At 46.0% G+C, this 21,544-nt stretch overlaps 3 protein-coding genes across 7 annotated transcripts; all 3 read left to right on the forward strand.

Annotated features, from left to right (window-relative positions):
- The first annotated feature begins 15 nt into the window (after positions 1–15).
- On the forward strand, positions 16–3,863 carry slc2a2 (solute carrier family 2 member 2). Its single transcript, XM_037241291.1, has 12 exons — positions 16–120; positions 210–305; positions 800–999; positions 1,093–1,217; positions 1,293–1,408; positions 1,480–1,642; positions 1,749–1,855; positions 1,941–2,021; positions 2,087–2,191; positions 2,289–2,390; positions 2,456–2,659; positions 2,734–3,863. Exons 1-12 carry the CDS (start codon positions 106–108, stop codon positions 2,938–2,940), a joined length of 1,521 nt encoding a protein of 506 aa, XP_037097186.1. The 5' UTR covers positions 16–105; the 3' UTR covers positions 2,941–3,863.
- Positions 3,864–4,101: 238 nt separating this feature from the next.
- Positions 4,102–7,036, forward strand: eif5a2 (eukaryotic translation initiation factor 5A2). The gene is made up of 6 exons (XM_037241431.1): positions 4,102–4,153; positions 4,775–4,943; positions 5,052–5,156; positions 6,029–6,160; positions 6,247–6,526; positions 6,568–7,036. Exons 2-5 carry the CDS (start codon positions 4,785–4,787, stop codon positions 6,313–6,315), a joined length of 465 nt encoding a protein of 154 aa, XP_037097326.1. The 5' UTR covers positions 4,102–4,153; positions 4,775–4,784; the 3' UTR covers positions 6,316–6,526; positions 6,568–7,036.
- Positions 7,037–11,172: 4,136 nt separating this feature from the next.
- Positions 11,173–20,414, forward strand: slc7a14a (solute carrier family 7 member 14a). 5 transcript variants are annotated; one of them, XM_037241211.1, is made up of 14 exons: positions 11,173–11,273; positions 11,748–11,831; positions 14,650–14,700; positions 14,836–14,978; positions 15,956–16,130; positions 16,585–17,008; positions 17,071–17,307; positions 17,638–17,855; positions 17,931–18,077; positions 18,484–18,692; positions 18,764–18,911; positions 19,001–19,487; positions 19,565–19,801; positions 19,878–20,414. In XM_037241211.1, the coding sequence occupies exons 6-14, from the start codon at positions 16,702–16,704 to the stop codon at positions 20,141–20,143; spliced, it is 2,256 nt and encodes a 751-aa protein (XP_037097106.1). In that variant the 5' UTR covers positions 11,173–11,273; positions 11,748–11,831; positions 14,650–14,700; positions 14,836–14,978; positions 15,956–16,130; positions 16,585–16,701; the 3' UTR covers positions 20,144–20,414. The 5 variants fall into 5 exon arrangements, with proteins under 5 accessions (XP_037097106.1, XP_037097105.1, XP_037097107.1 ...); XM_037241210.1 differs by lacking the exons at positions 11,173–11,273; positions 11,748–11,831 and adding an exon at positions 16,268–16,471 and having other exon boundaries at positions 12,655–14,700; XM_037241212.1 differs by lacking the exons at positions 11,173–11,273; positions 11,748–11,831 and adding an exon at positions 16,268–16,385 and having other exon boundaries at positions 12,655–14,700.
- Positions 20,415–21,544: the final 1,130 nt, after the last annotated feature.

Consider the following 21,544-nt stretch of genomic DNA (forward strand, 5'->3'; position numbering starts at 1 on the left):
GGGTTGCTGTGTTTGGACTGTCCTTTTGTGCAGCATGCATGCACATTGGACATTGGTCATTGATCCCCCTCCCCCCACCTGAAGAGCTCTGGTGGGTGACACACTATGGAGCCGGGAAAGGTAAACTCACATTTACGTATCGTGAGTCATATAGTCTTGTAAAAAAAAAAAAAAAAAGGATTTACTTTCAATTTCATTCATTGTTGCAGGAGCTGACAACCACGTTGGCGGTGGCCGTGTTCACGGCAGTGTTGGGCTCTCTGCAGTACGGTTACAGCGTGGGAGTCATTAACGCCCCGCAGCGGGTGAGTCGAGCTTAAGTTGTCACCTGTGTTTGAAAGTTAGAAAATATCATTTAAAAACATTTTCAACATCCAATATGCTTCTTAGCACTTTGTTTACTTGTAACAATGGTGTCAAAACGGTGGCTCAGGGGCCTTTTGTGACCCATTGTCTATTTTTAAGTGGCCCACAACATACTGTACGCTAAAAATGATATTTGCCCTGAATAAATTTGCTTTATAGAGCTTTTATAATTTCTTTCTTAAACCTAAACCATTTTTCTTAGAGAAAGCTGTTCAGGAAGCAATTAAAATAAATATAACTAATATAAAAATAAAATGCAATTACTTAATTTACTGATTTTGGTGTGTTTGATCAACTAAATTCAGTGGCTTTGCAGCCTCTTTTTCTGTATGTGGCTCAAAAAGCACTTCAAAGTAAGTCTGGCTGTTGTTAAGAACTTCACGTTTTGATTAACAAGATACCATTGACGACTTTGCAAATTTCTGCGCGCCAGGTGATCGAGAGACATTATGGACGCTCGCTGGGTGTGGAAGCCGAGCCCATGTCGCTCAACGACAGCCAAAGGGCAGACGGCGCGCAAGAGCCGGTCCATCCGGACGTGCTCATGTACTGGTCCCTGTCGGTGGCCATCTTCCCCGTCGGCGGCGTGTTCTCCTCCTTCCTGGTGGGATTCGTGGGAGATCTCAGAGGCAGGTGAGGAAGCAACAAAGTAAATTGTTAGTGTCCAAACAAATGGTTTTATTTGATATATTTTTTGTAATGAAGTAAGTCTGGTGTGAATATCAGGGTGAAGGGCATGTTGATGATCAACGTGCTGGCCGTGGCCAGCGGGCTCCTGATGGGACTATGCAAGATGTGGCGGGCTCACATCATGGTCATCGTCGGCCGCGCCATCATGGGTTTCTACTGCGGTGAGCCGCCCTGCATCACCTCATCATCTCAGGCTGTCATATTAAATTTAAACTTTAATGTGTGTGTGTTTTCAGGTTTGTCGTCCGGCCTGGTGCCCATGTACATCGGCGAGATAGCGCCCAAAGCTTACCGAGGGGCCTTGGGGACTTTACACCAGCTGGCTATTGTCATTGGCATCTTCATCAGCCAGGTAGGGGGGGGGGGGGGCGTTCCGAGCCACGCATCCATGTTTCTTCATCGCAACACGTATGTCGTGGGCAGGTGATCGGCTTGGACTTCATCCTGGGTAACGACGACATGTGGCCGTTGCTGTTGGCGTTGTCGGGAAGCCCTGCCATTCTACAGTCTTTACTTCTGCCCCTGTGCCCCGAAAGCCCACGCTACCTCTATATCCTTCTGGGAAAAGAACTAGAGGCTCAGGAAAGTACGTAAGGACTCTAGTCACCCCAAAACAAACTTGAAACAAATAAACACCTGATTTTTAATAAATAAATAAATAAATAGTTTTACTTTGGCACGCTTTGCGGCAGGTCTGAATCGCCTAAAGGGGCCGTACGACGCATCCGCCGATCTAGAGGAGATGAGGCGGGAGAAGGAGGAGGTGGACAAGGTGCCTCGGGTCTCCATCTCATCTCTGGTTGGTATACCGCGATTGGAATTTTTCCCCGTGCACTTTTTCCCCGCATATTGACACAGCTCTCGTGTCTTCTGTCTGTCCCAAGATCTGCTCGTCGGTGTACAGGCGGCAGCTCTTTGTGGCCCTCGCCATGCACTTGTCTCAGCAGCTGTCGGGCATCAACGCGGTGAGTGTTTTTATAGTTTTACATTTGAATCACTTCAATGAACTGTCCGTTTTCTGTTGTTCAAGATCTTTTACTACTCCACGGCAATCTTCACTCGGGCCGGCGTCAGTCAACCCGTCTATGCCACCATCGGCATGGGCGCCGTAAACATCATCTTCACTCTGGTGTCGGTGAGTTGCTATTTATCGAGCTACATATCTGTCTAGCTAGCTATATTGTGTGTAGAAATGTGTAACACATGACATCTGCACTACTCGTGTGTTCCAGGTGGTGCTGGTGGACCGGGCCGGCAGGCGCACTCTGACCCTGGCCGGCCTGGGCGGCATGTGCTTCTGCGCCGTCGCCATGACAGTCGGCCTCAAGTTCCAGGTTTGTCCAATTGTGCCCTGGGAACGAGATTCCAATACCACCGGGGTTATCGTCTTACCTTGCAGAGCGAGTACGCCTGGATGAGCTACGTTTGCATGTCGGCCATTTTCCTTTTTGTGGCCTTCTTTGAGATCGGGCCCGGTCCCATTCCGTGGTTCATCGTGGCCGAGTTGTTCAGCCAAGGGCCCCGGCCGGCGGCCATCGCCCTCGCCGGCTGTTGCAACTGGACCAGCAACTTCATCGTAGGCATGACCTTTTCCTACATACAGGTAGGAGCCTGTAGTAGTCTGGACAATTGTATTTCTTTTTAAGAGAGACTCCTCACTGTTAAATTCCCTTTCAGAACTGGCTGGGCGCGTACATCTTTCTCTTGTTTGCTGCGCTGCTTTTCGCCTTCACCGCCTTCACGTACATGCGAGTGCCAGAGACCAAGGGCAAAAGCTTTGAGGAGATCGCCGAGCTTTTCCGAACGGGTGGCAAAAAGGCGCCGCACGACGCCAAGAGCGACGACATGGAATTGCAGCAGCTCAAAACAGCGACGCATGCTTGAGGGACCAAGCGTATGCAAGTTAGTCATTTGTGGACAAATGGTTGGCAAAACATATTTCAGAGTTGGAAAGGTATTAATCAGTTGAGAAATCTGCAACAAGTGTGGGAAGCTGCCAGAACTGAAGAATTTCATTTGCACGATTACATCCTACATTACGGTATTTGCAAACCTGCTGTTGATGCGCAAGCAGTTCCTCTATCGCCACCTGGAGGTTAATACTTGATGATTTGAGAGGAGCTTCTCAATTTACCTCCAACTTGTCAGTATTACTGTCTTGAGCTTTAAAAGGAATTAGCGTTAAAAGGAAATCTCAGGGCCACATAAAAAAGGGGCGTAAAGGTTTTTTCTCTTAACAGCTAGAATTTGACCTTACCACACAACATTATTGTAATAAAAATGTGACTATATTTTTGCTCATTACACCTTGTTCTACTTGTACTTCTCATAATGTTACATCATATTCTTGCGCCGTTTATTTTTCCTCTCTCCATGAGATATTTTGGCTTAATTCGCATTTGATTTTCAAAAGGCTTGTTTTGTCTGTTTAGATAATTCTCTTACCCATTGGGATTTCGTGTTGTAGTTTGACCTTTTTGTGCTGATACAGTTTTGTAGATTATTACTTTCCCTCCTTATTCTCATAGAAATGTATGCTCCGTTGTTGTTTACAAGATATTTACTTTCCTTGCATTTACTTCATTATTGTGATCTTTTGTGTGTGAGGTTTCTTTTACTGTAACCATGCTGAAATATTATATGCATTTTTTCCTGCTTAATGACATTACTAGTACTACCTCATTGTGGTATTATTTTAGGTGCAATTACGTCTATTTCTCAGTTTCCTTGTGTCATGTTTAATGCACACACAAAACATGTTTGACCAATTATTTGATGAAATAAAGGAATCAAAATTAAAACCAAAATGAATGCACTCATTTTTACTTGAATTAATAACTGAAGCGCAAATGACTATTTTATTGAATGAATGTGTAAAAAATGACTACATTCGGCTACAGGTACGCAAAAAACGTAAACGCCATTCTTTTGTCATCTGCCCAAATATGGTCACGAGCTCGACAGAGAGCTTAAAGGTGATTGGCTCCACCCATCGCACACTGATCACGTGAGCGGTTACCTGGACTTCCGCCATATAAAATATTTTACGCAGGCGAACCGGGTTCTTTTTTTCTTGTGGCGTCAGTAGTTCTCAAAGGTAAGTTCACATTGTTTGTGGAGCCACTCCACAAACGAACGTCTTTGCTCTTATTTGTGAATTTAAAAAAAGATAGCCAAGATACCCCGTGCGGTTAATGAGTAACTTGGCCCGGAAGAGACTCCATTTTGGGAAAGCTAATATTTAGCAACTCGTGTCAAGTCTTTTGGGTGTGGGCCACCGTGGCAAAACCGTCAATGTGCCTTTTCTAAAATGACTAGCAGCCATTCCAACGCCGTCTTTATTTTAAACCTTCCTCAATAGCCCCCCGTGATATTACGATAAGAATACACAATTACACCTTTGCAAAAAAGTCTTAAAATGATGTTTTTAAAGCATACCTGCGTTGAGATGAAGACCATTGACGGCTGTTTGAGGTTACACAGGTACCAATACCTAAAAATTAAAACAAGAAAAAAACGCTTATTTTTGGCCTATGGTCGACAGTATGGGCACATTTATACGACTAAACACACATTTCGGCTCTTCTGACGTAAAACGACACCACTGTCTCTTTGGGGACTTTATCAGGACTATCATAAAATAAGACTTTATTCGTTGGAAGCTATGCATTATTTTTAATCTCACCTTTTAAAAAGATCACCCATTGTGTTCATACAGCGAGATAAGCATGGAAGAAGATTTTGAGACTGGCGAATCTGGGGCATCTGCCACATTCCCTATGCAGGCCTCTTCCCTGAGGAAGAATGGCTTTGTCATGCTTAAAGGGCATCCCTGTAAGATTGTTGACATGTCTACCTCCAAGACTGGCAAACACGGCCATGCCAAGGTAAATAAAACACAAATGTCAGCTGTCAGTGTCATGCGTGACCCCAACACCCACAATGCTCACAACAACTTTGTGCCAGAAGCTAATATTTAAAAATGATGTTTATAGGTCCATCTTGTTGGAATTGACATTTTCACTGGCAAGAAGTATGAAGATCTTTGTCCATCTACTCATAACATGAACGTTCCCGATGTGAAGAGGAAGGAATACCAGGTGGGATGTTGGCTAGGTTGGGTATTAGCTGTTTTGTCTTGAAAGAACATCTAAACCCAAACATTTCTTTTGCAAGAGTATGTGAGTGCCCCGCACAAATCAAAACTACAGTATTGTAGTTCAAGTACCGCTTACGGAGTAAGAATTAAACAAAATCGTCAATCTCAGGTGACAGGGCAATGTCGCCCTCTGCTGGCGGCAGATGTAACTCGCAATTACGCATGCCAAACTTGTGGGTGTCACGTGACCAACCCCAGAAAACAGGTTTATGGATTCTCTGTCTGCTGCACGTTGGCAACGTGACTCCCAGAACCTCAACTTGCTGAAGTGCTCAAGTTAAATAGCTAGGTAGTGCAAATTTTTTTATTTGGAATGACTTTGTCCCGGAGGATTTTCGAGGCCTCTGAAATCCTTAGCCCATGGTTTTTGTGTGTGTGGTCACTTATGTTGCTACGTAAATGGGCGTTTTCTGTAAAGATGTTTTTTTCTTTTGGGCTTGTTATATTAGACAAACTTGTTGTTCCTAAGAGGGCGTGTCACACCTCTGTGAGAACGTGATGTACAGCAAACTTGCTAAACGGGTTGCCTCTTGGCTGACAAGTCTGCCTGACTGGTTCCTCTCGGGCTGTGAATCAGTGCAAGGGGGGAAAAACCATGAATGGGTAAAAAAAAAAATTCAAGTAGGTTGGTTCAGGAATAATTTCCTCCCCTGCAGACATTCATTTGTCAAAATTGTTTTTGTTTTGGGATGATGCAGCAAAAGGTTACCATTCTCTTGAGAAAATGGATGCAACTTTTTGAGGTGATAAAAAAAAAAAGAAAAAAGATGTCCTCTGTTTTGAGTTTCCATGTTTGCATTGACGTATATCTAGGTCCTCTGTATAAACGATGATTTTTTGAGCCTGATGGATGAAGCTGCCGATACCAGAGATGACCTTCGATTGCCCGAAGGCGATTTGGGCAAAGAAATTGAGAAGAAAATGCAGAATGGGGAAGAGTTTTTTGTGAGTTTCTTTCATCCCGTTTTGCACGTCTTTTGGAAGACACTAGTGCAGCTTGATAATGCTGTTTTTTTTTGGTTTTGTTCTAGGTCACAGTGTTACAGGCTCTCGGTGAAGAGCAGGTGATGAGCACTAAGGCAGCGACCTCCAACAATTAAGCCGAGCTCTCCTTTTGCTGCCTGCGCTCGCTACACATTTCTGCTTTGAGTGTCTCCGTGGTGCTGGATTGAGGTAGCCCCCCCCCCCCTCCCTTTTTTTTTTGGGGAAACCCTGCTATTTGGGCTCCAGTGACTGCAGTCACTGAAACTAGCAGAACATTTCGCCCAAATGTTGGGCTTTTATTATTTCATAAAAGAAAGTTCAATGTAAGACTGTTCATAGATTTATGAACAAATCAAAATTCTTCAGTTTAAAATAATAGGCTTTCTTTTTTTGGGGAATATTGAAACCTGTCTAAGTAATAATTTAGAAGTTAGACATCGTGGCAAACAAACAAACGCTTCGCGAGGTCATGCAACACAGTCAACGAAATAATAATAATTATTTTTTTCATCATCTTAGGTAGTGGGTGGAGGGAAAGTGCTAAGTCTGTTTTGTATGTAGAATAGTTTTGGGGTGAGTGCTTCGTCAGATGTCCATATTACTGTTGAACTGTTGTCGCGGTGGATTATCTGATCTTGGCCGAATGTTTACGTTTCTAAGCCAGAACCGATGGGGAGAATGTCTTGCAATCGTTTCTCCACCAACTGCAAATATTCTCAACGTCTCCTCTTATGTTGCGTGTCAAATACTATTTTAAAGTAAAAAAAAAAAAAAGTTTTGTTTAGGTTTTTAAATGTAATCAGCATATCTGCAGTGTACTATTTAATGGTTCAAGTCGAGGATTTTTTTCCCCCCGTTTGAGACAAAGAAACATTACTGATGTTACTGATGACAAAACAAAAGGGCAACAGCCTAGTTTCCCCCCCAAAGTGCAGGGCAATTCAAATAGGTGAAACCCCAGGTAGCTCGAGGACCAAAGCATGCAAAGGTGGTTCAGGTTGTATCTTGTCGTACTGTGGAAATGCTGCGTCAGGCGGGTCTTGCACAACCTAATCCCTGCTAGCCTGTAGGCCTCAACTGTCCTTATTGAAAGATGCTAACGGTTTTGATGCAAATTTGCTAGGAAGTTCTACCGCTTGCGCCTTAAAGGCTTTAGTGACGTTTGCTCCCTGAATCCCAGAATTATTTTTTTTTTTCTTCTTACCCCTTAAAACCTGTTTCATATTCTGCCATGAGCAGTAACGATAGAGATGGTCGTTTTTCTCAGGGTTTAGTGTTAGTTTGCCAGGCAACTGTCAAAAATGTTTTTTTTGTTTTGTTTTTAAAGCCAATAGAGGCTTTGCAGTCACGTGGTTTTATCACGTGATTTTGTGTTATGCCGCCATCTTGGCGGTCAACTAGTCAGCTCGTTCCTACGTGTTTGTATGGATTGTCTGATTTCTGCGCTACGTTTTCACCGATTTCTTCCGAATTATGGCTGATTTGCTATCCAACGAAGTTAGGCATTTGGATGAAGACTCCAAGAATCGTCACAGAGAGAAGTTGAACCTTGTTGGCACAACGGATCCGTACCTTTTACCGAGAAGCATGCTAAAATCGCCCGAGCATTTTGCAACAGCCGACCTGCCTGAACGCTCATATCCAGATATTTATAATTACCTCGTCGATTTGTTTTGTAATGGCATTTCATAACTTGACATATTAAAAAACTGAATAGAGTGAAATCATTCAGATACTGTACCTGTCTGTTCAAGTTGCTACCATTTTTATTATTTGTTTATTTTTGCATGATGCCACATCTGATTGTCTTGAAAACTTAACCAATAAATATAATTCAATATTTACATTGATAACGTTTTCAAGCATCATGAAAAAATAAACACAAAATAAAAACGGGGGGGTGAACTGAAGAAATCATCCCATTCCCTGCCTTGCTGCTCTTGCTGCCTTTCTAAAAATGCACCCAGCATTTTCAACAATCATATTTGTATCATCCCATATTGTATTATTTCACATTTTGTGAAACAAATCAGGGGTGAATAGTTTGTTTACATACCTGATATGAAGTCCTCATTGCATATCCTTGTGTAAATCGTAGGTTTCCATCGTTCACGACGAATATCCGCGATCCATTTATCACGTTTTTTCATGTTCGCCGGAAATCTATAGAAGCTAAGATTTGGTTTATCGCCTCGTCTATTGCTACATCCAACAGCACAGCAGGTATCCGGCATTCTTAAGCTCAAATAGCAGCAGATATAACAAGAAAGCGTGTGTGAGTCGTTGACCGGCACTGAAAAGTTGACCGCCATGATGGCCGCCAAGCTAATGTGGGTAGCTTGATGACGTCAGCTGCAAAGCCTCTATTGGTGCATCTTACTGTTACTTTTATTAGACTTTGGATGCCATAGCATAGGTTCCTTTAGTGCTGCTGCCTCTTTTTTTTTTTTTGACTTTCCGACTGTACTGTTTACAATTGAGACATTCCAAATATTCTATCCTTGTGTGTCATATCTGCATGTGGTGTAGTATATCTGTTGTTCAGTTCCACATTTTCTTCAACTGTGTATTTGGTCATAAGGACTGAGTGTTTAAAAAAAAAAAAAAAAACATGTAAACTTTACGCCATACTGGGAAAAATAAAACTTAATTCTAATTACTTAGTATCTTTTTTTCTCCCCCTGTAAATGTAAAAATACTCGAAATTAACCTCTCACCTTTCTCCTTGTTGTTAAAAGCATGCAATCCCGCAGCTGTCCACTAGGTGACAGTAAAATGTCAGGTTTGTGACAACAAAATCATTTTAGACCTTGAGCGTAAATGTAACAAAGGAGCTTCCTCCCCAAGCATCCAAAACGTGAATGTTTAAAGCACATCAATGGCCCTTTTCATGACCATTTAAAAAGTTTTGTTTTGTTTCAGCAGAGATCCGAAGCAGGGGGCATGTTTATTGTGTCAGTGACACCTGCAATATTGTGGCTAATCATGGTTTGATGGGAACAGGAGGAGGATAGGCCTTCTTGAAACCTTCCCAAGGTTTCTTTCATACGAAGGGAGGGCCATTATGTCACCGTTTGACTGGAAGCTCGCTGATGCTTCCTTTTACAGTCGACAACAGTTGTGTAACTTTGTTTGTCTGTCCAACTTGTATGTGTTTTCAGGATACATTAGTCAACTGGTTGTCGTGAGAACATCCAAAAATGGTGTCCCGTATGTGCAAAGGTAGCACCAGAGGGCAGGAGGGCGCTTGTCATGAAGTTTAAAAAAATAAAAGTGGCTCGGGTGGTTTCTTATTGGAAACAGATGAGCGTACCTTGTGGGAAAAAAAAGAAAGAAAAAAAGACAACAATGATGATAAAAGAAACTTTTACAGTGACATTGCATACCAATAATGTTAGCTTGTTCCTTTTTCTTGATACAAAGATGTCCTAGATATATCAAAGCGGGTTGACGGCCAAGTCAAGGTCTTCCCACCTTAACCTGACTTTTTGAGACTTTTGAGATTTTTCTTCTGCTTTGATTCCATTTTGTGGTGGAAATAAGCCTTTTTTGTTGTTGTTGATTTCACCAAGAATATAAACAAGCAATTGATTATTGTGGTGTGTTCTTAGAAAGTAATCCATTAAAAGGTCATTTTAAAATGTATACTTATATTTGTAAAATTATATGCGTGTGTAAATGTTTTGAATGTTTTTAAAATGTTTATATTTGACAAAGACAAGGCAGGTGAGTGTTGCAAAAGTACTTGATGTGTTGCTGTCATCGTCTTCCAAACAGGCGTCTTGTCAGCTCTCCTACACTTTCCAGGAGAGCACCACATGACCAACGCACAATTGACACACTCATCTCTTGGAAACATTTTTTTTTTTTTCTTATCGTCTGTCAAATTGATGTTTAACACTTTGTGATAATGTCAAGGACGTGCTGATCCAGACAATTTGGCGGCGAGGTCGCATTAGACATTCAAATTCCCTCTTGGGCCGTTTCGGGTCGCTGTCGACTTGCGCGAGTAGCGTTAGCATCTTGAAACTTTCTTTAAGCATCAAAGTTCTCTGAAGATGGATTTCACTTGATGTCATAAAAATACAAGGTACACACGTAGGAGAACAAGTGTGCTTCACAGAACATAAGAGTGCCGCACAGTTAAAGAAATCTGAAATAGCAAACATCAATCATGCTTTGCTACACTAAGTTAAAACAATGCCAAGAGACCAACAAGGCCAGTTTAAATCAACTGAAGATCATTGCAGGGCCAAGGCCACAGGCACAGCTACAGGGGGGCCTTGCAGGGCCTCTGTCTTGGCTGTCTTGGTCTCCTCTGTCAAGACAGAGGCCCATAACAGCCAGTTAAGAAGTGATCATAGCCTGGACAGTTTGGACCAATAAGAACTCACAAGAATGGTGATTGAGCAGAAAGTGCTAGCTCAAAGGCCAAAAATAGCAATAAAGGCAATCAAAGACAAAAAAGCCCCACAAACAGTCAGCAGACTATCAATCCAGCCCCGACCTGTTCAAAGAGGCCACTTCAAAATCCAAAGAGGACTTTGTGAAGTTAAGCACCATTCCTTGGGCACCCTAGCCAGCCGCAGTGCCACGAGCCGTACCGGCACAAGAGGAGATGATCCGTTTGACCGTCCCAGTCCTGCTGGGTCCAAGTGAAGTGGGTCACTGTCCAAGCGGGGGAAGCCGACCTGGACGGCCACGAGGAGTCAAGCGGCAGGCTGACCCCGGTAAGCAGCTCCCATAAATTCATCCAAACGAGGCCCACTCTAAAGCAGCTATCTGAGCGTTGACCCCCCGTAAAAAAGTGCAAGGAATTGGTACTGATTTTAACTTGTTGGCAGAGTTGCACAGGTGACATGTTGACTCAAGCGCACGCTCATCCTTAACATGCTTGTCGTTGTTTTTTCGGGTGTGTGGGAGGATGTAATGCGGCGCATATGTGTTTGTGGATGCAGGAGGACAGGGAGCGGCTCTGAAAACAGTGTGGGCTAGGCTCCCGGAGGTGGGGGAGTGCGTTACAACGAGCATGTGGGAGATAAGAACTCCAATGTACAGCAAGTTGGAGAACTGAGTAAGTGTGTTTATTTCAGGAAGTGGTTTTATCTCCTCGTTCCAATTGAAAACGTCTTGTTTTTTGCTACTGTGTGTACAAGAAACAGACAATGTTTGTTGTACAGGGAGCGCACGCACACACATAAAGAGAGCCCGCACCACAGTGGTCTTGCTTATCTTGGCCCGATGTCTGTTATCCCGCCCGCCCTTCATCCTTCGGTCCCAACCGAGGGGGGCCTCTTATATCAAAGGTCAAAGGCTAAAAGTCTCACAGCGCTTTTGTCCTACTTATTTTCAACACACACTCTTCTCCCTGTTTTTGTGGTCTTCCAAAATGTTTGATAAAAGGCCGTTTGTTGCCTTTCAAATGTTCTCTTTGGAGAAAATTCTTTGAGAGAACACCCATGTTTAAAAAAAATAATAATTGTCTGTTGTCATGACTGAGAGGTTATTTATCTATTTGTTTATTAATTTATGATCATCCCATCCACAGGCCCGCCTTTCACGACTTCATTTCCAATCGAGATCGTCCCGGATGACTCAGACGCACACAGCGGCGAGCGACCGGCAGCTTCCGGTGAGCTCCCGTCACCCGACCCCCCTGGCGGGATACGTTAATCACTTCCTGCCACGGCGTAATCCAATCAGTTGCTTGGGCTACCGCCCTTGATTAGATTTGTAAAATGCACAACATGCAACTGACTTTTTCCAAAGGTAATCCTCCAACTTTGGAGTGGCCGTGAGTGCGTGCACATGTTAAGAATGTGACAACAAGTCAAGAGTAAGACAAAGGAAATGGAAATCATCTGTTGCCAATGTGAACTTTGACCCCGCCCGAGAACGCGACTCGGCATTCAGACAGCTGCTCGTTTGCCCAACCTGCAATTGGACGCCAACACAATCTGGAAATGATTCTACTCATCTTATATTTCTCTGAGCGAGAATTAAACTCATGCCCCCCCTCTAAAAGAAAATTTTTTTGCGATGTTGATTTTTGTTTGTGACTGTATTGAAAAACGTAAACAAATAATTGTGGAGAAAATGAAGTGTTGTGAATAGAGTGCATCCAAAATGTATCCACATCACTTCATTTCTTCCACATCTTGTTCTTCTCCCAAATGGATGAAATTATATTTACCTGGCAGAATTGAGTTGTCTTTCTAATGGAATTAATGGAAATGTATTTTAAAAAAAATGTGGTGAAAATGAAGTGTTGCGAATACAGTGCATCTGGGATGTGTTCACATCACTTCACTTCTTCCACATTTTGTGGCTGCAGCATTATTCACATTTTTCTTTTCTTTTTTTTTTTTCCAAAAACCAAAACAAAAAAACTGTGAAAAAAATGAAGTGTTGGGGATACAGAATATCTGAAATGTGTTCACATCACTTCACTTCCTTCACATTTTTTGGTACCAGCCTTTCAAGTGGATTTCCAATGTGTAAAAAATTGTTAGCCATCTATGGCGTTTGCCATTATGCGTTAGCATAGTGCTAACAGTGCGACTGCTCTCCTGCCATCTTCCCAACAGTTGTTTGAGGTGGAAGTGTTGTTCCTTCAGGAGCTTTTAATCTCTGTGACTCACGCTGACCGCCAGCAGACTCCCCGGACGCCTCCCACGTGCAAATGGCCATACCGGAGACGTGTGTTTTGCTGCGTACAATGAGTCACGTCTGCTGACCTTGGATTTCCTGGATGGGTAAACAGCTTCTCTGCCATATTTTGCGAGTTGCTGGGTGCTCAGCTGGGAAAACAGGCAAGACTCGCGACTAAGTTGCCGATGTTTCAGCAGAATATTAAAGAAATGCAACAAATATGATGACAAAATGGAGGAGGAAGGCACGAACAGTGTTAAATAAAACATGCCGCAGGCGAGGTGCAAATGTCAACCTCTACTATAACTGAATTTTTAATTGCTTCCACTTAAAAGAGGAGCCGCACTCAAATGTCTCTGATTTGTTTTAATCGTCTACACACGAGCCAATAGAAATGTAAACATAGTCATCTTTTTTTTTTTAATTTCACAAAATTTTCTGTTAAGCAGGTCAAACGACATTTTAAATAGAAGAGCTAGAAGAAATTGGAACCATCGTGCCATTTTGGAAATATGATCAACTTAATCTAATTAGATTGATGAAGGCATTCCTTTTGCGTGAACAGGCCGTGCTTTGTGATCCAGAAGAAAGCATGCAAGTGTAGATCACATTGGACACACACACAGAGCTGATGTATGCCGGTTCCGCGAAGGGTCAGCAATGCCCTGTGGCCCGGTGACCACATCAGACAGCATTGCATTATGGGTAGTGGCACTCAGGTCGCACAGCTGTCTCTTCGCCAAGGGCACATCAGGGCTCGCCAGTCTCCACACGCGACGTTGAGCGCGTCACCGCCGTAGTGGGAGCGAGCGCACGGCTAACGTGCTCCATGCTAATTTGTGTTTTGAATTATTGCTGAAGTCATTAATAGGTTTGTAAGTCTTTATTTGCTGTTGGTACGTTTATTGTGTGAAAGCATTTATCCACTTTATACTCATTATTATAATTTATTACTTGGTCTGCTTTTTTTTCCCTATTACAATTTCTCATTTTGGTTTCTCGCTAATAACGAATGTCTATTGACTGTCTGTCTGTGGCTTGAATGGGCGATCATATCTCATCCATGTGATGATTATTTGATGAGAAAAGCCACTGAGGACTCTGACGGCTGCTGCCTTTGCCAATGAACGTCCTTTAGTCACTTGATGCCATTAAATAAACATCGGTCAGGCGTAAGCCGCTCAAAGCAAAAAATGTTGCCACTCCCCATCCGTGACCTTTAGCATTCACCGGGCAGGTTGTTTGTTGCCACGGCTACACGTGTGATCATATTGATCGTTCAAGAGACTTCAATCATATGGCCGTGATGTGGTATTCTTTGGATTAAGGCCTCTTCTTTCCTTCTCGGGTGATGAGTCATTTAAATTTAAATTAAATTAAGCGGTTTGGATCATGGATGGGTGGATTTTATTTCATGACCCCGGCTGATTTGCTAAGTTTAAAAATCGGATGTGGCTCGAGGCCTCGCTCCAGATCCGCTCCGCAATCGGTCGCTTTTTTTCCTTCGCCCCCGCCCCTCCCTCGCGTAAAGTTTCTCGTCGCGCGTCCAAGTCATCCTTGCCGTCGATCCGCTCGCCGGCAAACAATCGGCGGCCAAAATAAAGCCCGCCGGCGCGCGTACATGCGTTTACGAGCGCGCAAATCACCTCATCTGCAACAGCGAATGAAAAAAAAAAAAAAAAACACGCACATCCACGCGCAGCTTCGTGAATGATTTAAAGCTTTTTGCATCATCGTCCCCTCCCAATGCACTCCTCCTCCTCCCCTCCTCCTCCCCCTCCTCTCTCCTCTTCCTCCAGCCCAGAGATGCTGCTGCTGATGCGGGCATCGTCTCATCCAGCCATGCCGCAGTGAGTCCCCCCCGTTCACTTCCTCCTCTTTCTCCTCTCCCAGCAAATTTTCACTTTTTCTTTCCCTTTACCTCACCCGCTGTTGTGCTTTTCACCCGGCCGGCGCACAACACGCGCGTGGGGAAACGGCTGAAGGTGATGCTGCAGCGGGCGTGTTTTTGTCCTCACCACCATCAGCAGCATCCGTATACGATCTCCTCACCTTGACCGGACAGAAGGCGCAGTGAGGCGGCATTGGAGTGCGGCAAAACAAGGGTGGAACCTTTTTTTGCACGTGGGTAAGTTGCATCCATGTCGCAATACCTTTAGCGATCGCGTCCTTATAGGATCCACGTGACCATGTGTCACAGTGCAGAAGTGGGCTAATCCCTCATGACATGGTTACGGCGCCCCCCCCTCCCTCCCTCTCTCCCTCTCCTTTTCTCTCTTTCGCTCTTGCTCTTTAGACGTCTGCAACCCCCCCATCGCACACCCACGAAAAGCCACAGGTGCTCATCTAAAGAAAAGAAATCGGTGCCGTAGTCTGACTCACAGTACTGATGTTCAGGGTTTGAATTTTAATTTGCCATACAGAAAAGCATGCATTCTTAAATAACTTTTGTTGGATCAAAAAGGGGTCAACTCAACTTTTTTTGCGATATATATTTTGCCCAAATTGAATAAAACACAAGTTCTATGATTTGGGGTATTTATTGGCTTGGCTGGTGGCTGTCATGCTACGCTATAGTAACAGTTGATGCTGTCTGGGTTTTAAATCTGACGTCATGAAACAAGGGATTAAAGCCAGGAGGAGGGTTTTTTAATTTATTATTTTTATTACTACTTTTATTATTATTGATCAGAATGTCATCATCACATTTGATGATGAGGAAGTGAGAAAAACAAACATGAGGGAGTGGAAGCCGAGGATTATGTAACAGACAAATTTAGAAACGGCAGATTGCGCACACATACACACACACACACACACCCTCACACAGTCCCCGAAGACATCCTGACATCAGAGTGCACTTTCTGGTCTATGGAGCCTAGCTTGCTAACGTTGCAGGACACATCTCACACTGCTGCATTTTTCCCCTACTGTGAACACACACACGCACCTTTATTGGTTCTCTGGCTACCCACCTCCATCCCATTGTCTGCGCTTAGCATTGACGTCAGCTAAAGGCTAATGCCATCCACTTCATGCACACTCACAAACGTGTCTGTCTGTGTGTTTGTGCATGCATGTGTTTGTTCGCATGTGTTTGAACAGTCCAGCGTGGGCCAAACAAAGCAAGACAAAAGTGGCGCGGGCGGGCAACAGGCAGGTGTTCCATCTGCTTCCTGCTTTGCTAACAGTGAAGATAAAGGTTGGCCTTGCCATAAGCCAAAAGAGCGGCGGGAGGATTATGTCCCAAAGATAAACAAAAGTGCCATTTACAAGCAAGGTACAAAAGCCTCCCCCCAGTGTCTTCCTCTCTCAGGGAGGGCACAGGTTATTTGCTGAAAATTCCCTGCTAGTCCTCAACGCTCAACCATTTGAATGAAAAATGCCACTCTGGCCTTGAAAATGTTTTTATGGCAGGCAAACAAATTGGTGCACTCAAACGGGAACAGCAATCACGGGCGGAGTGGTTGATATTACAGCCGAGTGGCGACGAGCACGTGCTGCTCCTCACTCGAGTGTTTGCTCACCAAACTGTGTGAGGTCAAGTGAAAAGAGGAGACCGCACGTGCAATTTGGAACGAATAGCCCTCTTCTCTTTTTTTTTCCAACCGCAAGCATCAGGTGCACATTATTGTATTGAGACGCCTGACACCAGATTGAGTTCTTTTGCATACTAAAAAACTTTTGGAGATTTTTTTTATTTTATTTAATAAATGTGTGTGTATTTTTTTCAGGTCATCTCTCACCATGCGGAGACCAAGACTCCAGTGAACCAAGACGAGACCGAGAGTGACATCCCCCAACATCCACCCGTCAAAGACAACTTTCTTCCTGGACTAGAAATTTTGGGCATGAGCGGCTTGACAGTCAAGCTGGACCCCCGCCGGGTCCAATGGGGCGCCATGTGGCACACCTTTACGTCACGCGTCTTGAGGACCAAGCCCGTGGAGTCCATGCTGGACTCAGCAACGTCAGGCACGGGCCCACACGGCACCCGGCTGGCCCGCGTGCTGTCCACCGTGGACCTGGTGTCGCTCGGCGTGGGCAGCTGCGTGGGCACGGGGATGTACGTGGTGTCGGGCCTGGTGGCCAAAGAGATGGCGGGCCCCGGCGTCATCGTGTCCTTCATCATCGCCGCTGTGGCCTCCATCTTGTCCGGTAAGAGAGTCGCCATCCTAGGCGTCGATCGGATCACGATAACCTTCAGCTCCGTGCGGCAGGAGTGTGCTACGCCGAGTTCGGCGTCCGTGTGCCAAAGACCACCGGCTCGGCCTACACGTACAGCTACGTGACGGTGGGCGAGTGCGTGGCCTTCTTCATCGGCTGGAACCTGATCCTGGAGTACCTGATCGGCACGGCGGCGGGCGCCTCGGCGCTCAGCAGCATGGCCGACTCGCTGGCCAATCACAGCATCAGCGGCTTCATGATCAAGCACATCGGAACCCTCAACGGCTTTGGTGAGAGTCGGTTACATCCTAATATATACTCATTATTTACGCTTTGCCTCGGCAGCACAATAGCACGCAAGGAGGCTATTAGAAGACAGCCACGATCATTTCCCAGATGGTCAGACAACTTCGTGTTTTTTAATTGCAAAACTGAAGGATGTGCCATCCGTCGTGTGGCGGGCCGGTCGCCTGGCAACACGCGTATCGCATCACCCGACCTCGGCCCGGCTCTTGTTTGCGCTGCGGCTCGGTATCGGCGGCAAACATTGACTGGAACACCTGCCGTACTGTTGAAAAGCAGCACCATAAAAAAAATCTAATGTGTGTTTTTGCGATCAGGTAAAGGAGAGCAGTCGTATCCGGACCTGCTGGCGCTGGTGATCGCGCTGCTGGTGACTGTCATCGTGGCGCTGGGTGTGAAGAACTCTGTGGGCTTCAACAACGTGCTGAACGTCATCAACCTGCTGGTGTGGCTCTTCTTGATGGTGGCCGGGCTCTTCTTTGTCAACGGGGAGAACTGGGACCACGGCAGGTTCTTGCCTTTCGGCTGGTCGGGGGTACGTCAATTATTTACGGCTTGTTTGTTTGTGCAAAAAAAAAAAGGAATCCGTCTGGTTTGCTTGTCGCCGCAGGTGATGCAAGGCGCCGCCACGTGCTTCTACGCCTTCATCGGCTTTGACATCATCGCCACGACGGGAGAGGAAGCCAAAAGTCCCAACACGTCCATTCCGTACGCCATCACCGCCTCGCTGGTCACGTGTCTGACGGCGTACGTGTCGGTAGGTTGCCGTGGAAACCGCGCACCTACAGCCTGCCGGCCTTTATGCTACAACTGTCTGAGTTTGTGACTCTGACACGTCGGATGACGGTTGCCAGGGGCAACGGCTGCCTCAGAATAAGAAGGGGCCAATGCTGCGGCAAATCCAGTTCACTGCATCCAGCACAATGTTATGGCACCGCCCTTGTCCACATGCTTGATGAATTGCTCTTTTGTAACCGTGTTAGCAGGATGACCAGGGGCGGCACTACAAGGTGGCCAGGACAGGCAGGCCCACCCCGCTGGCCACCCCTCATCTAGGGGGCCATTTTCATAGCTGTGTTTTTATGTTTCCATTTTATTTCCATTTTTCACATTGTTGTTAGATTGCTTGATAATTAATTTGGTCGGTCCGGTGTTGCCGGCAGGTGTCCGTCATCCTGACCCTGATGGTCCCCTACGACCAGATCGACGCCGACGCCCCCTTGATGGAGATGTTCGCCATGCACGGCTGCATGTTCGCCAAGTACATCGTGGCGGTGGGCTCCATTGCCGGGCTCACGGTTTCGCTGCTGGGCTCGCTCTTCCCCATGCCCAGGGTCATCTACGCCATGGCGGGCGACGGCCTGCTCTTCAAGTCAGTCCCCGTATTGTTTTTCAGACCTCTCAAACTTCTCAAATGTTGACTATGTGCGTGATTGCGCACAGGTTCTTGGCCCGCGTGTCTTCCTACACAGAGACCCCCGCCGTGGCTTGCGTGGTGTCGGGCTTCCTGGCTGCGTTTTTGTCCCTGCTGGTCAGCCTCCGAGATCTCATCGAGATGATGTCCATCGGCACGCTGCTGGCTTACACGCTGGTGGGTACAAGAAGCTAATTTGGCTAGGATGAGCGATGCATTTGGTGCCACGCGCATTTCGTGATGGGTTCCTCCGTGTCCTTGTGTAGGTGAGCCTGTGCGTGCTCCTTCTGCGATACCAGCCCGAGGGCGACATCCACGGCTTCGTCAACTTCCTGTCTGAGGAACAAAACGTCAAGAGGAAGGAAGGCGTCCTGGCCGAGTGCGAGAAGGACGCCTGCTCGCCGGGCCGCGACGACCCGGATGAGCCCACCAACACGTGCGGTGCCAAGAACCTGCCGTCCCTAGGCGACAACGAGATGCTGATCGGCAAACCCGACAAGAACGCCTACGCCGCCGGCCACCCCAACTACGGCACCGTGGACATGGGCAGCGGCATCGAGGCCGAGGAGTCGGAAGGCGGAGCCACGCGCCGGCTCAAGAAACTCCTGGGGCCCCGCTACTACACCCTGAGGATTCGACTGGGTCTTCCGGGGAAGATGGACCGGCCCACCGTCGCCACGGGGAAGACCGTCACCGTGTGTGTGCTGCTGCTCTTTGTCTTCATGTTCGCTTTCTGCGCCTTTATCATATTCGGTGAGTAGAGACATCTTGAATGGAGACATTGTTTGGCTCTTTTGGATTTCAAAAGTCATTTTGCATCCACTGTCCAGGCGCGAGCAGCATCGAGGAAGGTCGCTGGTGGGCTGTGCTCCTCCTGATCTTGTTGGTGGTGCTGCTGGCCCTGCTGGTGGTCATCATCGTGCAACAGCCGGAGAACCCCAAGCGGCTGCCCTACATGGCGCCCTGCGTGCCCTTCGTGCCCGCCTCCGCCATGCTGGTCAACATCTACCTCATGCTCAAACTGTCGGCCATCACCTGGATACGATTCTCCATATGGTGCCTTGTAGGTGAGTTGAGCAAGAAGATGTTTCTTTGTCCTTCAGGAAACGCGAGGATTGCCCGCTCTTTGTGTCTCCCCGACAGGCGTGCTCATCTACTTCGGCTACGGCATGTGGAACAGCACCTTGGAGATCACGGCTCGGGAGAACGAGGCGCACGCTTCCACCTACCAGCGTTACGACCAAGGCGTGGACGAAGGCTTCTGCGGCTTCGACGACGACTTCTACCCGCCCACCGAGCTCACGTCGGGCCCGGCGGGCAGAGCGCCGCAGGCCCAGCCCGAGAGCGATGGGACGCCCGTTCGGAAGCCCGTCGCCGCCTCGGTGGATGAGGACCCCGTGGATTTCTGAAGGGATGGATCTTTTTTTTTTTTACTGCCTGGAGTGGCGGGAGTTTGGTGCAAGCGGGCATGGCAGCATGTGGATGTGGGCGCGTTGCTGTTTGTGTGTGCACTCTGTGAGCCAGATTGTCCCCCACTCCTCGTTTTGCAACGTCCTTGGCCGGTTTGTACCACCAAAAAAAAAAAAGCCACTTAAACACTGATAGCTAAGTGCAGACATGGCGGCAGATAAGCGCGGAAGCAACGCTGCTCACTTTGCTTGTTAGCAAAGAGGACAACAAGTCACAAGAAGTCAGCACGTCTTTATCACAGTCAAAAGTTCAGGACAAAAAAATACTGCCGTGTTTGATTTAGTAAAAATTCAATGCTTTCATAGCTGAGGAATTTCAAAATGGATGGATGGAGTTGATACTTAACCAATTAATTTAATACTTTAATAAAAAAAATAATTTATTGAACACTTTACCAAATAATTAACCAATTGATCACTTTAAAAAAATATAAATTATTTTGGCTAGTATTTTACATGAAATTAAGTATGATCTAAATGTTATTCACAATCATTTGACTATGAGGAGCAGTCTTGGATGTTGTCACACTTTGTACTCGGAGTCACTTTGCTTGCGATAGTGCCTTCATGTTCCGCGATGGGATGTTTTGTTTTTATTGTTGGGTTTTGTTTGTGTCTGTGTGAGTTGCGTTCTGCATGTGGCACGAGCTTCCCGTGCGCGATGTTTTGTTGGTTTTGGAATTTTTTTTGCGCTGGCTTCCCTGTGCGTGCGTGCATGCCTTTTGAAAGAGATGGTTTGTACACTCGGTGCTGCTTCCTGGTTGCGTGGGAACGCTTGGATTTGTTACTTGAGGAATTCAGAAAATTAATGTTGAGCAAAAGAGCAGATTGAGTCTAAAAAGATAGCTTGAAAAAAAAAAAAGTTAATTTTAATTTTCCCATTTTTCTTATTGGGGCCTGACCGATTAATTGTAAAGTTAATTTAATTAGCCGATATTAGCTGCCTCATAATCGGACAAAAATGAGATTTTTTTGCCAATTTGTACCTGAGATTGTATCAACTCAAAGCTGCAGTGTCAGCATGTTTTTGGCTTTGTGTTGACATTTCTTTTTTGTGGCTGGTCCCTGTGTGCCCCTCTTTGCTGCATCTGTTCCCTTTTTGAAGGTGAAGCCTTATTTGTCCGATGCACTAAACCTGAGGATGCCACGCTGACCCCTCGCCCGACCTCTGGTGATTGCAAAGCCCTTCCAGTTTGTGACTGTACCTTGTTTCCCAATGGACCCTAACACTGCTCATCTATGTAACCTCCCAACTCAGCCAAAGGCGGTCGCAGCTCAGTCAAAATAACAATAAATTCAGGCGTGGCCGAGCCTGAGATGCTGGATTGTAAAAATGGTGCG

The sequence above is a fragment of the Syngnathus acus genome, chromosome 22, assembly GCF_901709675.1.
Source record: "Syngnathus acus chromosome 22, fSynAcu1.2, whole genome shotgun sequence".
NCBI lineage: Eukaryota > Metazoa > Chordata > Actinopteri > Syngnathiformes > Syngnathidae > Syngnathus > Syngnathus acus.

What these genes read in the sequence shown, in the direction of transcription:
- slc2a2 (XM_037241291.1), top strand. An exon ending in GTGGGAGATCTCAGAGGCAG is followed by an intron (nt 1,000 to 1,092) that starts GTGAGGAAGCAA and finishes TGTGAATATCAG; the next exon opens with GGTGAAGGGCATGTTGATGA. An exon ending in GGGTCTCCATCTCATCTCTG is followed by an intron (nt 1,856 to 1,940) that starts GTTGGTATACCG and finishes GTCTGTCCCAAG; the next exon opens with ATCTGCTCGTCGGTGTACAG.
- eif5a2 (XM_037241431.1), top strand. Translation starts at nt 4,785, where the DNA reads ATGGAAGAAGATTTTGAGACTGGCGAATCTGGGGCATCTGCCACATTC. An exon ending in TGAAGAGGAAGGAATACCAG is followed by an intron (nt 5,157 to 6,028) that starts GTGGGATGTTGG and finishes ACGTATATCTAG; the next exon opens with GTCCTCTGTATAAACGATGA. An exon ending in AGAATGGGGAAGAGTTTTTT is followed by an intron (nt 6,161 to 6,246) that starts GTGAGTTTCTTT and finishes GTTTTGTTCTAG; the next exon opens with GTCACAGTGTTACAGGCTCT.
- slc7a14a (XM_037241211.1), top strand. Translation starts at nt 16,702, where the DNA reads ATGAGCGGCTTGACAGTCAAGCTGGACCCCCGCCGGGTCCAATGGGGC. An exon ending in CGGAACCCTCAACGGCTTTG is followed by an intron (nt 17,308 to 17,637) that starts GTGAGAGTCGGT and finishes TTTTGCGATCAG; the next exon opens with GTAAAGGAGAGCAGTCGTAT. An exon ending in CTGCGCCTTTATCATATTCG is followed by an intron (nt 19,488 to 19,564) that starts GTGAGTAGAGAC and finishes TCCACTGTCCAG; the next exon opens with GCGCGAGCAGCATCGAGGAA.